This window comes from Balaenoptera physalus (assembly GCF_965194825.1).
Source record: "Balaenoptera physalus genome assembly, chromosome: 8".
In the NCBI taxonomy this organism is placed as follows: domain Eukaryota; kingdom Metazoa; phylum Chordata; class Mammalia; order Artiodactyla; family Balaenopteridae; genus Balaenoptera; species Balaenoptera physalus.
In genome coordinates, this window is record NC_138887.1 from 51,690,184 (window position 1) to 51,703,182 (window position 12,999).

The 12,999-nt window shown below is 45.4% G+C and overlaps 2 protein-coding genes and 1 long non-coding RNA gene across 3 annotated transcripts in view; 2 read left to right on the plus strand and 1 right to left on the minus strand.

The window, feature by feature from the left end:
- The window catches only part of FERD3L (Fer3 like bHLH transcription factor), a 450,573-nt gene that overhangs the window by 31,717 nt on the left and 405,857 nt on the right, over positions 1-12,999 (plus strand). The window lies entirely within an intron of this gene.
- On the plus strand, positions 5,296-7,163 carry TWIST1 (twist family bHLH transcription factor 1). The gene is made up of 2 exons (XM_082472779.1): positions 5,296-6,073; positions 6,604-7,163. Exon 1 carries the CDS (start codon positions 5,420-5,422, stop codon positions 6,029-6,031), a length of 612 nt encoding a protein of 203 aa, XP_082328905.1. The 5' UTR covers positions 5,296-5,419; the 3' UTR covers positions 6,032-6,073; positions 6,604-7,163.
- Positions 6,846-11,542, minus strand: LOC309665951. The gene is made up of 2 exons (XR_014266805.1): positions 9,678-11,542; positions 6,846-7,931 (listed from the first exon to the last, which is right to left on the minus strand). It is a non-coding gene; the product is annotated as an uncharacterized lncRNA (long non-coding RNA).

The window sequence follows — 12,999 nt, forward strand, 5'->3', positions numbered from 1 at the left end:
CAAGTGCCCAGGCAGAAAACTCAAACTTTCAAAGTCATTTTGGAATAGCAGTATATTTTTTAAATTGTTTTTCATTGTCAAACATGGCTCTAAAATTTAAAAAGTAGAATTCCAGGTCACTGAGAGTTTTGTACAGAATTTGCTAATATAAAAAGAATTTTTTTCCTTTGAACAAAATGCTGTTTCATAAAAAAATTTGCTAATGTAAAATAAATATTTTCCGTTAAAATGGTATTTTCTTAAATGTATGCTTTTCTTGTATGCTCTACAATAAAGAAAAAAGATAAAGTCTTCCAAAAAATCTAAAGCCTGAATGCCAACTCATTTTTATGTTTTTAAAAATTAATAAAAGTAACATAAATCAAATAGACATTCCCCAAATGACATTCATTGATTGTGTAGTATTTTTGCTATTTTGTTAGCTTTCCTCTTCTGTGTCTTTTTCAACAAAGTTCTCTGGGAAATTGTGTCCTCTTGTGGTCACTGGCAAAAACAACATGTTTTTGCAGGAAGAATCAATCCAAACAATGGAAATAGGATTTAAGGCTTCAGGAAAAGCCACTTGTGAAAAAAGGAAATCCCTTGAAGTGAAGAGAGATGAAAGCTGTGAGTAATCAGAAAGGGAACTTTAGCTGGAAAAACACAGAATGTAAATCATTCAACTTATATTTAAATTGCTTGATCATCACATGATTAAAAAGAAGAGAAAAAATGATTACTATGTAGGAAAATTGTGGCCATGATAAAAAGCCTCTATGAATAACTGTGTATTTCTTACATTATTTCTTCAGTCATTCCGGTAACTTTGAAATAAGTGAGAGCATATTTCAACAAGGTTAAGTGGCAGCAAAGCTGGGACACAAACTTTCTAGCATGCATACCCAATAAGGTAATAAAAGGGGTTGGGGGGAGACTCTTGAAGACTCTATACTTTTCCACACTCTGATTCTTCTCTCCCTACAAGTTTGGCATATTATGTCCCCTGATCCCATCCTAATTTTTACTGCAGAATGCCAGATACTTTAAAGATTAATATTTATTTGCAAATTCGATTTGCTCATTTGAGGTGCTCTTGGCAACTCAATTTCTTGTGCTTTATACTTTTCATTTTATTTCTGGATTGAAAGCTTCAAATTTCATAATTTTAGATCCCTATTCTTAAAGAAATTCAGACAGAGAAAGGTAGAATCAGTTAAATTCATGAATTAAACTGTCCTTAAAAGAGAAAGAGAATGACCTCTTTAGGGCAAGGTGTACAAACATCCTTAAAGCTACCTGTGTCACTGAAAAAGAATCTGCGTTCACATAGAGTTATGCAAGTCACTCGTGCTGATAAAAATTTTATATTCCACTTTGATAAAATTCTCTCATTTAAATACCAAACTAAGCAATCCCTGTGAAGTGTTCAAAACAAGATGAAATCTAACATGTACAATCTCAACTGAGATGCACTCAAATGCAGCCTTTTCCAATCTGCGCCCCCTTCTGTGTGAATGTTCCTGTGCTTCATTCATGCAATCCAGAGAAATTATTTCGCAGAACTCTAAGCCAACAAACAGGTGGTAAGTCATCCAAAAACTGAGGAGAAACAGTAGGAACAGATTCAAGTGCTCGCCTTTTGTGCAAATCCCAACTCCAAAATGTACCAGCTTGCTAACATTCTATAGTGTATGTGTTTCTTTTCCTTCTCTAAAAGTATTTATAAATGTTGCTAGGAGAATGCCAGTGCCTATTCATACTGTAGGAATACAGATATATACATACTTTTTGCATATGCTGAGTATGAGATTCCTAACTCTGTTATTTCTAACAGTATTCTTTTTTTCATATTTTAACACAGCACACATTCCTCAGGAAGGACTGTGAACATGCCAAGTTTGCAGTTTGAAAACAAAGCTCGTTTTGAATTATCCAAGTGCAAAAGAAAAACTGTTTTGTTTTCAGTTAATTTTTTAGGGCATTTATTTCAGAAGTAGATGAAATGATTTAATTCCAATGAATCCAGTATTCCCAAAGAAGGTAGTCTTCCACTGACGTCCTTTAAGTCAGGCTGAGTTTAGCCCCAAAGGAAAATTCCTAAGACCCCTTTTAAAGAGCCTGAAATTAGGATTTTAGAACTAAGTAAGCTTTCATGTTAAACCAAATATTGTGGAAGGTACCATTATCATTGCATATACAAAATATCAAGAATTATACTTGGCTCTTCAGCACATTAAAAAGAGAGTTTGCCTTTATTCTTAGCCCAGCAAGTGTGGATAAGAAATTTGTTACATAAAATGTTAGGTAGAATACAGATGGGACAATCAGGCCAGGAAATGTTGACGTTTGCAAAGTAGGGAGCATCAAGCCTCATGTTTTGAGAGGTAATTCATTTGGCAAGCTTCAACCTTCTGCTTCAATACTAACTTTTAAATACTCAAAACCCCTCATCCTCATTTTCCAGTCTTTCGAAGAGTACAAGACAAATTTTTTTCCTCAGAACTAAAGTCATTCATTGTGACTCCATCAAGAAGAGTCCGTGCCCGGGGTAGTTCTGCTTAGTTCATTCATTTTAAACCCTGTTTTAAGCATTCTTGCATCCATAGCGTCGCCTCACTCCCGGGGATCCCTGTATTCAGTGGCCGGGAGCTCTTTATCCCCTAGAAGCTGAGTGCCCAGAGAAGGGCTGGGCTCACTTTAAACAGAACTAGTCTTAGAGATTGATGACTTTGCAAGTCGGGCTAACTAATGGCTGCTGCGCTGTCGTGGACTCGGTTTCTCCTCCAGCGTCTCCGTCCCGATTTCCATCCTCGTACCCCCGCCCCCAACTCCAATTCCCCTTGCGCAGGTAAGGTTTCCTTTACACTTTGCCCACACTTTCCTGTCTTGCTTACCCATAGCCACAAAGGAAAGAGTCCAATTATTTGATCTCTTTATTTCTGAGTATTCAGCTGAAGGGGAAAAAAACAAAACAAAATTAAGATTTGAGATTGATCTTTAAAAAAAAATAAAACTCACAGACATAGGTAAAGGTTGAAAATTTTCAAGAATCCTGCAGCGACGTTCAAATAAGAATTGTGGAATACTCTGCGATTCAGATTTACAAAAGATAAAAAGATGATTTCTGCCTATTCTCTAACTGCTTCCAAGAGATCAAATCCTATAGGCAGAAGATGCAATCACAGGAGTGAATTATCAGAGGGCGCTTTAAGAAGACCTGACTGTAAACGATTAAGTGGAGGTCAAGTAGAATCTGATTTTCAGACAGGCATTCATTTTAAAATATAGCAGCGACTCAAAAAGCAGGCAAGTTGGGACGCTGTGGTCATTGTCTATAAATATTTCTAAGAATAGTGATAGACAAACCCTGCAGGTCGCCCCTTCCATGAAAGCTTAGCCTTGTTCGCCCCCCGCGGAAGGGATTCTGCTTGCTCTCACTTCCCCTGGAAGGCTGAGCCCTTCAACCGGCCCCAGGCGCTCCAGACCCCGGGTTTCCGGGGCCGGGACCGAAGCTGCGAGCCTCAGTGGGGCACAGCCACGTGGCCTGCCCGCGCGTCGCCTGAGCTCCCGCCTCCTCCTCCGGACACCGTGGGCCTCGACCCTCGGTCGGGCCCAGAAAGGGAAGCTTAGCTGAGTTAATTCCCGGCTTAGAGTCCAAACCGTGGAGAGCGTGAGCAGACCTCGGCCTGAGCAGGGTACCCGAGCACAGGGCACGCAACTTCCGCACCCCCAAATCTGCCCCGAAAACTACTGCGTTTCACCTCTGGTTTGCTTTGCAACTTAAAGAATGAACATGAAACGGTTATTCTCTGCCAACTCGTTCCAAAAAGGAAAAAAAATCTAGCATTGCAAAGATGGGGTTCTCTTCCACGGCAGCGTCCCTTCCTTTCCAGCTCACCAACTTTTCTTGCTTCCGACTTGACAGAATCTGCATTAACACCCTCTTCGGGGCTCTTCATTGTGACTTATTAGATAGAAACGCTTAAAATGTCAGTGTCCAAACGATTGGAATGCGTTTGGGGCGCGCAGAACAGGCTCACTGAACCTCCTAGGAGAGGGGAGTGGGGTGGGGAAGGGGGCTCTCGCAACCATCAGCCCCGCGTGTCCAGGCAATGTTGAGCCCCCATCTCACTCTCTCAGAGCCGACCTTTAGAGGTCACAATGCAGGGCCTTATCTGGGAGTAGGGTGGGGAGCAAACGGCCACAGGGACTCCACCTTGGGCTAGCAGCACAGGCAATCAGGGCCGCGGCGAAGACCCCGCGTTGCCCCACTCCGGCCCTGCTGCCTTCTCCAAGGACAGGACTGCCTTCCGCGGGAGAATGAACGTCTGCCTCTTTCTAGCACCGTCGGAGGTGTAGTCCTTTGGGTGTTGGGAAACGTCAGATTGAGACACTGTGGAGGGAACAGAAAGGCCCAGATGCTTCTCCAGGAAGGGTGAGAGAATAGGCCGGGGCGCAGTTCTGCAGTCCCCTGCGCGGCCACGTCTTCAGAAACGCCCACGACCTCAGGACCAGCCACGGTGGTTTGGCCCTTGGGACTCGAGGGGCCCGTCTACCTGACCATCGGGTGGGCTCCGCCGTTGCCGGTATTCTTGCCAGTCCCCCCCGCCCCAGCCGTCCCAAATCGCGCCACGGACCTAGAGGGTACTGAGGCGAGATGAGACTTCACCCACTGCGTAGAAGCTGTTGCCGCCGCTGCTGTCACAGCCACTCCGGGAGGGGCCGACAAGGCGGCGGGAATGGTACCCTCCGGCCGCTTCCCCGGGCTGCGCTCGGGTGCGGGGGCGCGGCCCGTTTGCTCCGGCGCGGAAGGAAATCGCCCCGCGCCCGCGGGAAGAGGGTGGCGGGGAGGGAAGGGGGAGGGCAGCAAGGAGGCGGGCAGAGGGGCCGGCCGCCTGGGCCAGGTCGTTTTTGAATGGTTTGGGAGGACGAATTGTTAGACCCCGAGGAACGGGGGTGGGGACGGAGAAGGGGGGCTGGAAAGCGGAAACTTTCCTATAAAACTTCGAAAAGTCCCTCCTCCCCACGTCAGGCCAATGACACTGCTGCCCCCAAACTTTCCGCCTGCACGGAGGTATAAGAGCCTCCAAGTCTGCAGCTTTCGCCCAACTCCCAGACACCTCGCGGGCTCGCCGGCACCGGCAGCGTTTCCAGGAGGCCGAGCCGGGTGTGCGTGCGGCCGTTGGGCGCCTTCTTTTTGGACCTCGGGGCCATCCACACCGTCCCCTCCCCCTCCCGCCTCCCTCCCCGCCTCCCCCGCGCGCCCTCCCCGCGGAGATCCTCCCTGTCCCTCCTCCCGCTCCCTCCTCCGCGGTCCGCACCGCCCGGGCCGGCGCCGCGCGCGAGGGAAGCTGGCGGGCTGAGGCGCCAGGCTCTCCTCCTCTTCCCCGGGCCGCCCTTCTGCCCCGGGCCTGCGAGGCCGCGCGTTGCCGCCCGAGAGATGATGCAGGACGTGTCCAGCTCGCCAGTCTCGCCAGCCGACGACAGCCTGAGCAACAGCGAGGAGGAGCCGGACCGGCAGCAGCCGCCGAGCGGCAAGCGCGGGGGGCGCAAGCGGCGCAGCAGCCGGCGCAGCGCTGGGGGCGGCGCGGGGCCCGGTGGGGCCGCGGGCGGGGGCGTCGGAGGCGGCGAGGAGCCTGGCAGCCCAGCCCAAGGCAAGCGCGGCAAGAAGTCTGCGGGCTGCGGCGGCGGCGGCGGCGCCGGCGGCGGCGGCGGCGGCAGCAGCAGCGGCGGCGGGAGTCCGCAGTCCTACGAGGAGCTGCAGACGCAGCGGGTCATGGCCAACGTGCGGGAGCGCCAGCGCACGCAGTCGCTGAACGAGGCGTTCGCCGCGCTGCGGAAGATCATCCCCACGCTGCCTTCGGACAAGCTGAGCAAGATCCAGACCCTCAAGTTGGCGGCCAGGTATATCGACTTCCTCTACCAGGTCCTACAGAGCGACGAGCTGGACTCCAAGATGGCAAGCTGCAGCTATGTGGCCCACGAGCGGCTCAGTTACGCCTTCTCGGTCTGGAGGATGGAGGGGGCCTGGTCCATGTCCGCGTCCCACTAGCAGGCGGAGCTCCCCACCCCCTCGGCAGGGCCGGAGACCTAGGTAAGGACCCGGCGCCTCTGCGCCCCTTCGCCGCTCAGGTGGCAGACCGACTGACGGCCGGGCCGCGGCTCCCTGTCCGCCTCGCCTTCCTCCCCGTCTCCTACTCCCCTCTCAGCCTTCCCACCCCACCTGGCACCGCCACCTCATCTCCCGAGGGTCCCTGGAAGGCAGCTTAGTCCCCGCTAGAGAGAGAGGGATGCGCCCTTGTGAGGGGTGTGCGTGTGCGTGAGTGCGCGTGACAGACAGGAGGAAGACTGAGAAAGAGTCGAGGGTCATGGATAAGGACAGTCTTGCCAGCGCCTCCCTTTCTTTTGGCTTTAAGTTTTCGTTCTCCTTAAAACAAATGTTTCCAAATTCCACCTCCTCCTCCTTTCCGCCCACCCACTTCCTCTTGCCCTTGGGCTGAAATCCTTCCAGGTTGTTCAGCGTAATTTCTCCGTGGTGGTGATAAGAACAGTGCTCAGTAGTCTTAGAAAACAACCACAGAGACCTAAACAATAACCAACTTTCCCCCCTCTGGGTTTTTGCAGATGTCATTGCTTCCAGAGAAGGAGAAAATGGACAGTCTAGAGACTCTGGAGCTGGATAATTAAAAATAAATATATATGCCAAAGGTTTTCTTGGAAATTAGAAGAGCAGAATCCAAATTCAAAGAGACAGGGCGTGGGGCGCACTTTTAAAAGAGAAAGCGAGACAGGCCCGTGGACAGTGATTCCCGGACGGGCAGCGGCACCATCCTCACACCTCTACATTCTGATAGAAGTCTGAACAGTTTGTTTGTGTTCCTTTTTTTTTTTTTTTTCTTGACGAAGAATGTTTTTATTTTTATTTTTTCATGCATGCATTCTCAAGAGGTCGTGCCAATCAGCCACTGAAAGGAAAGGCATCATTATGGACTTTCTCCATTTTAAAATGGTAACGATCAGAGGAATTTTAAGAACACCTTTAGAAATAAAAATACTGGGATCAAACTGACTTGCAAAATCACAGTCAGTTAATTCCTTTTTTCATTCTTCCTCTGAGGGAAAAAAAAAAAAACTTAAAATACAAAAACAACATTCTATTTATTTATTGATGACCCATGGTAAAATGCAAATAGATCCGGTGTCTAAATGCATTCATATTTTTATGATTGTTTTGTAAATATCATTGTATATTATTTTTCTGCAATAAATAAATATGGTTGAAAATTGTCAGAACCTTAAAGTTTGGTCTATATTTTTAAAGGATTAAGTTGGAGGTAAAAACCTGCTTGTTTAACTCTGGAGACACCCAGGAGGGTGAGGGAGCACTAATATAAACAAAGCAGTGAAAAACTCAAAACTAGTTACTGACAGGTACAGGCATGTTATTTAGAAAGACAGCTTTATCATTATTCCTGTTGGGTGTTCAGTGGACTTAGCATCTCCCCTTCATCTCTTATCAGGTCCCCAGACAGCAAAAACTTAATAGTTATTCACCTCTCTTGCTTATATTTTGAGAAGGCAGCTGTAAAACAGTTAAATGCAAATAAGCACTACGAACTCAGCACTATTTTCTTTTTGTTTTTGTCATGATTTCTACTCTATGAGGATTTTTAAATAACAGGTTTATTTCAGTGAAGGGATGCATAAAGTGTTATCAAAATTACCTATCTATACACACATATAAATGAATACAAATGTATAGAAGATAAAGTTTAATTTGGCATGACAGAATTCCATTTATAAAGTAATTCGCTTAACTCTTCTTTCATGAATGAGAATGACATTTAATGTCAAGTTTGCTAAGAAGACAAGCCAAAGTTAAGAATATTTTCCCATGTTGATGTTGTCCATTTGGGAAGCATGCTCCTTCTTTATATGTAAAGTACATACAGCTGTGGAGTAGAACACAATAAAGAGCCTGAACTTTCAGTATCTTTGGTAACTATTGGAACAGTTACAGTTTTAAATGCTATAGCTATTCATTTTCTGGTCAGTTCATAAGCAAATAGCCAAAATTACACAGAATTTTTCTCTGGTTACTTACATGTATACAAAATCTGATTTAGTTAAGTAAAGGAGTAACAGAGACAAATGTTGCTTGATTTTTAATTTCATTCTGGTTATTTCTGGGCCAGAAAAATACTGGCTTTTATAATGAAAAACATTAGAAATAGTGACTTTGTATCCCTAAGTTCTTAACTTTTGTATCCAGTTTATTGCCTTCAAGTATAATTAGGGATGCTTTCAAACTGGCAAATAATTTTGCTGCCTGATTCAAATAATGACTGTGGCAAATAAGTGTATGAATCCAAACAGATAGTGTTTGCTCAGCTCAGGTTGAGGTTATTATATTGCTTGAAGGTTTTTTCCCCCTCTCCACACATCATAGAATGCTGACATAACAATATTGTAAATTTATTATTGTGAGTATTTTAGACCATGTTTTACAATAAGGAGCCTGTAGAATTTACTTATATTAAAAGATTAGTGAAAGCTTAGGGAAATAATTTTTTAGATTCTGATAGTCCTTTACAAAATAACAAGACGGAAACTGATTTTTTGTGGAGTGTGTGTGTGTGTGTAGAGCAGAAATGTAAAGAGGGTGCCCTAGAAGGATGAGGGAGATCATCAAGATGGTAATTCTCTCTTTTGTGTGTGTCATTGAACCACCTCCATTTTCTAAATTGTTCATGGAGGAATCTTGTTACTAGCTTGGCCTGACTATTTGATATTTCAGATTTCTTGAGGTACATCAGAATGGAGCTGACCATCCTTGCTGAGAAGGTAATTTCTATCTTAACCTCTGATGATGTAGAAACTAGAAGTTTCAAAAAAGGTAGCCTTCCATTTGCCTTTTTTTTTCTTTGTGTGTGTGTGCATGTGTGTGTGTGTGTGTTGTTCTCTCCACTTTTCACATAAGAGAAAAGACTTGGAAGAAAATCAAATGCCACATTTATGTTGAGTAATACTAAATACTAAACTGAAGGTAATATTTTCCCCGAGATTTTCAGATAAATAAATGAATGAAAGAAAGGTGGTGAATAGTTTTACTTTGAATGAGAAGGATTCATGGTGGAAAATATTAACTATTAGAATACAATTTTCAGCTTGCCAGACTATATGTGTATTCCCAACCTTCCCCACCCCATACACACCACAGTGCCAATTCTTTTTTAGAATAGAAATGAAGCACCTGTGTTTCTATCAATATTTCCTATTTTCATTTTATTTCATTTTATTTTTCCTACCTATTGTTATTTAAAGGACATTTAGGATGAATTACCTCTGTTTCAGAAGTGAGAATTTAATACGATTTCTGGACCCGGGAGTCTTTACCCTTCAGCCAGAATGTATTCACTGAAGGGAAAGTATTGTATTAAATTGTCTTGGGTGAATTCTAAACAATTGAATGTTTCCTTTACTGTGCACATAATTTTTTAATCTTGCTTTTAATTTCGTTGGATTGACAGCCTTCAGTCATAAAGCAGTAAATTTTTGTTCCCATTACACACATTTCCCCTCTTTGTGCACACACTTGCTAACAAACACATGCACAGATGATAATTCATGCACAGTTGCGGGTACCCTCCCCAAAGTGGAACATATTAATAAAATAACGTCAAAGAGCAGAAACTCACACAACATGTGTACTTTTCCCCCACACTCAGCAACCGACACAAGCTTCTTGCTCCTTCGGTCCTCAGGCTCATATTCATAATGGAGCTTTTTAAGGGACATTTGGCCTCTTGCAAAAAAGTAGAGCATTTTGCACATTCCACGGTTTGGCAGACTCAGAGCTGGTTATTTTCTCTAGACCGGTATCAAGTTCTTCTCAGGCATATGATTTCACTTGAAGTCCTGCCCAGGAATCCTTCAAAGTGAGCGTTTGTCCCGCTCTCATGATGTCAGGCGGTTTTCCCTGCATCTGTAATTTGAAGAAAAACAAACCAACCTGCGGGGAACAAACGCCACGGAAACCCAAACAAAACTCCGTGGGGAGCGGGAGTCTCACCTGCGGCGAGCGCGGGAGGGGGCGCGGGCCCGGACTCCCCTGCGTGGGTGGCGGGCGGCCGCACGGTGGGGAGAGTGACCGTGTCTGTGGCCTCCTGGGACAGCGCGGACGGCCCCAGCCCCGGGCCCAGCGTCAGGCCGCTGCGCGGAGGAGGCGGCTCCAACTGTCAGCGGTAGCAAGGGCAGCAGCAGCAAGAGAGTCAGGCAAAGGCCCAACCTCATATTTCCAGAGACAGGACCGCATTAGCGACAAACAGGGGTCGGGAGAGGGATCCACGCGGGCCACTTTTCCAGAATTTTCTACTGGTGTGTCGTAAAGCGTGTCCCACCCCCAGCAGCGGCGACTGTGGAAAGAAAGTGTATCGGCAAAGTGGAAGGAGAAATAGGTTTCCTCATAATTTCTGAAAGCGCATCACCCCACTATTTGCCAGGCACCTCGAAAATGCAGACAGGATTATGAATGATCCTTACTTACTGAACAGCAAAAGATAGACCTAGTAAACAGGGCACGGGATACATTTTTCCATTCGCTTTTGTCCCAAGGCCCCAGGATGTGAGCCCACTTAATATTCTCAGCAAATCAAAGCACGTGTCCTTTGAAGAAGGTGTGTAATTGGAGTTTAAGGCATGTATGGAATTCCCAGATGTCCATAAAGTAAGAAGGAGCATGTGGCAGGTCACTGGAAGCTGGGGCAGGTTAAAATCACTGGCACAAAATTCCGCCTTTTATATTCTCTTTTATAAGGACCACGGAGATAAGCCTTGGGGAAAGGATGGGACGGGATCGTAATGAATATCCAGCTTCTCATATCAGAGTCACAGTAACCATGGTAAAAAGCACATGGTCAGAAAACCTCAAAGAAAACACTCAATTATAGCCGGGATTTCGTGGGCGCCCTGCAATGAGATCGTTTGGGGTTTGCTGCAGCGAGGGCCTCCAACTGCCTGCCGTCTTTCTTGTTTACGTGGACTATTTTCTTTTCCTTCTATTTTTTTTTTCCCCTCTCAAGTTTGTGGATGTGTCTTCGTACTTATGCGTGCGATTTAGGCTGAAGCCAGAGGAACAAAATTCCAGATTAGGAAAAGAAAAAGCAATTCTAAAAACATTCATCCTAGAAGGCAGCCTTCTTGGGGGAGGGGAGATTGCGAGCAAGTGAAATTAAGTTTCTGTAAAACATGCAGTTTAAACATCTACCAGAGAGAGCGAAAAGACAATCATCAAAATCAGCTGCTCCCTATTACTCATTCCACTGAGGTATATATGGATGTGTATGAGAGGGTCGAATCTAAGCGCGAGTTTGCCTGCTGCTTATTAGGCAGGTTTCTTTGTTTGTTTGTTTTGTTTTGTTTGTTTTTGGTCTAAAGCCAGAATCGAAGGAAATAGGAGTTTTCTCCTTGGCTTCAAGATGGTGCCCTCTCTCACCTGCACAGTGGAACCAGAGGCGGGAGACGCAAGGATCGGGGTGTCTGCGGAAGAGACTGGCCCTGGCAAAGGTTGGCGCTGGGAAGCGGGCGATGTGGGACCATCTGGGGATGGGGGTCCCAGCGAAAGGGGCTGGAACAAAGCGTGCCACAGACCCCACCAGTGAGGCAGGCGGGGAGGGGGAAAGGGACGCGCCTGGGGTGACGTGAGTGTGACAAGTGAAAAGTTAAGCAGGTACCTGAAGGAAGTTTATCTTGCCCAGATGTTAGGGCTTTTATGAAATGTCACGTGAAGAGAACAGATGTACAACTTGCAAATGGGGACACGCCTGTAAATACAAGGGAGGCAAATGCTTGGAGGGAAAATCCAGGCATAAATCATCAACCTCCTTCTCTAGATATCTATTTTCTCCTTTAAATATTTGCTTCCGGAAAGGGAAGACACATCCTAAGTGCGTCTTCCAGAAGTCACGATCCAATCTTCTGGGCAGCACTCCCCCCATCACCCCCCCCCCGCCCCCCATCCTCTAGGTGTCTTGGGTGTGGATGGTTTGGATGGAGGGCAAATTTCTTTCCTGCTCGTGTTTTCTTTCTTCACATTCCCCATCCCCCACGTTACACTCTTGGCTTCTCAAAGACGTTTGATCCTGAGAAACATATCGGATCTCGGTTTGGAAAAGCTGAAACTAATCAATTGCCTTTTTGAAGGGGTAGAGAGTGATAAGAAGAGCGAAGGAATGCCAGGCCTGACAGACCCTAAACCTCCAAGATGCTTGGATGGGCTGAAAGATGAGCGGGTGATCCCTCCCTCCTGGGGCGGGATCCAGAGCTCTGGGGATCCCTGCTGCCGACAGGGTAGGGATTTCACCAAGTTAAATTATTGGTTTGGTTGAAAGGATTTTTTTTTTTTTTAATGACTTGTACAGATAGGGCTTTTTTTTTTTTTTTTTTTTTTACCCTACATGCAAGAAGGAAGTTCAGTTTATAAACAAAATTAAAATGAATTAGCAGTTGCCCAGTTGTGGAACAGTCTAATTCCTTTCTCTGTATTTAAGAGAGATGTTCATAGATGTTATTGTGAATATTACCATGTGGCACAGGCTTGGGTCTCTGCCCATGTTAAGGTTTTAAATATTTGTCGACCATAACTTTAAGGTTGTACATTAAATGAACTGTGCTGTGGCTCTTCATTTAAATGCAACACTATTCCTAAGTCTTTGTTAAATTGACATTGCACCTGGCTTACAGTTATTATATAGCCACCCATTCAGCTTTCTTCTTTAAACAAAAATTCAAAGTTGGATTATTTTTTCCACAATATTAAATGTAAATTTACTGTCAGAATTTACCTTATTCCTTTTTGGATTTCCAAAGGTGTGGTCAGAATTGAAATAGATCCAAAGTGATCACATTAGCTTTAAGGGTTGACAGTTTTTAAAATGCACAAGACCAGATAAACAGACATATCTTTTCTCTCTATAGCATTTAATCTAAATACCCATCTAGCCATCCCTGGAGGAACTTAAC

Excerpts from the sequence above, each read along its gene's own strand:
- TWIST1 (XM_082472779.1), top strand. The coding sequence starts at position 5,420 with ATGATGCAGGACGTGTCCAGCTCGCCAGTCTCGCCAGCCGACGACAGC.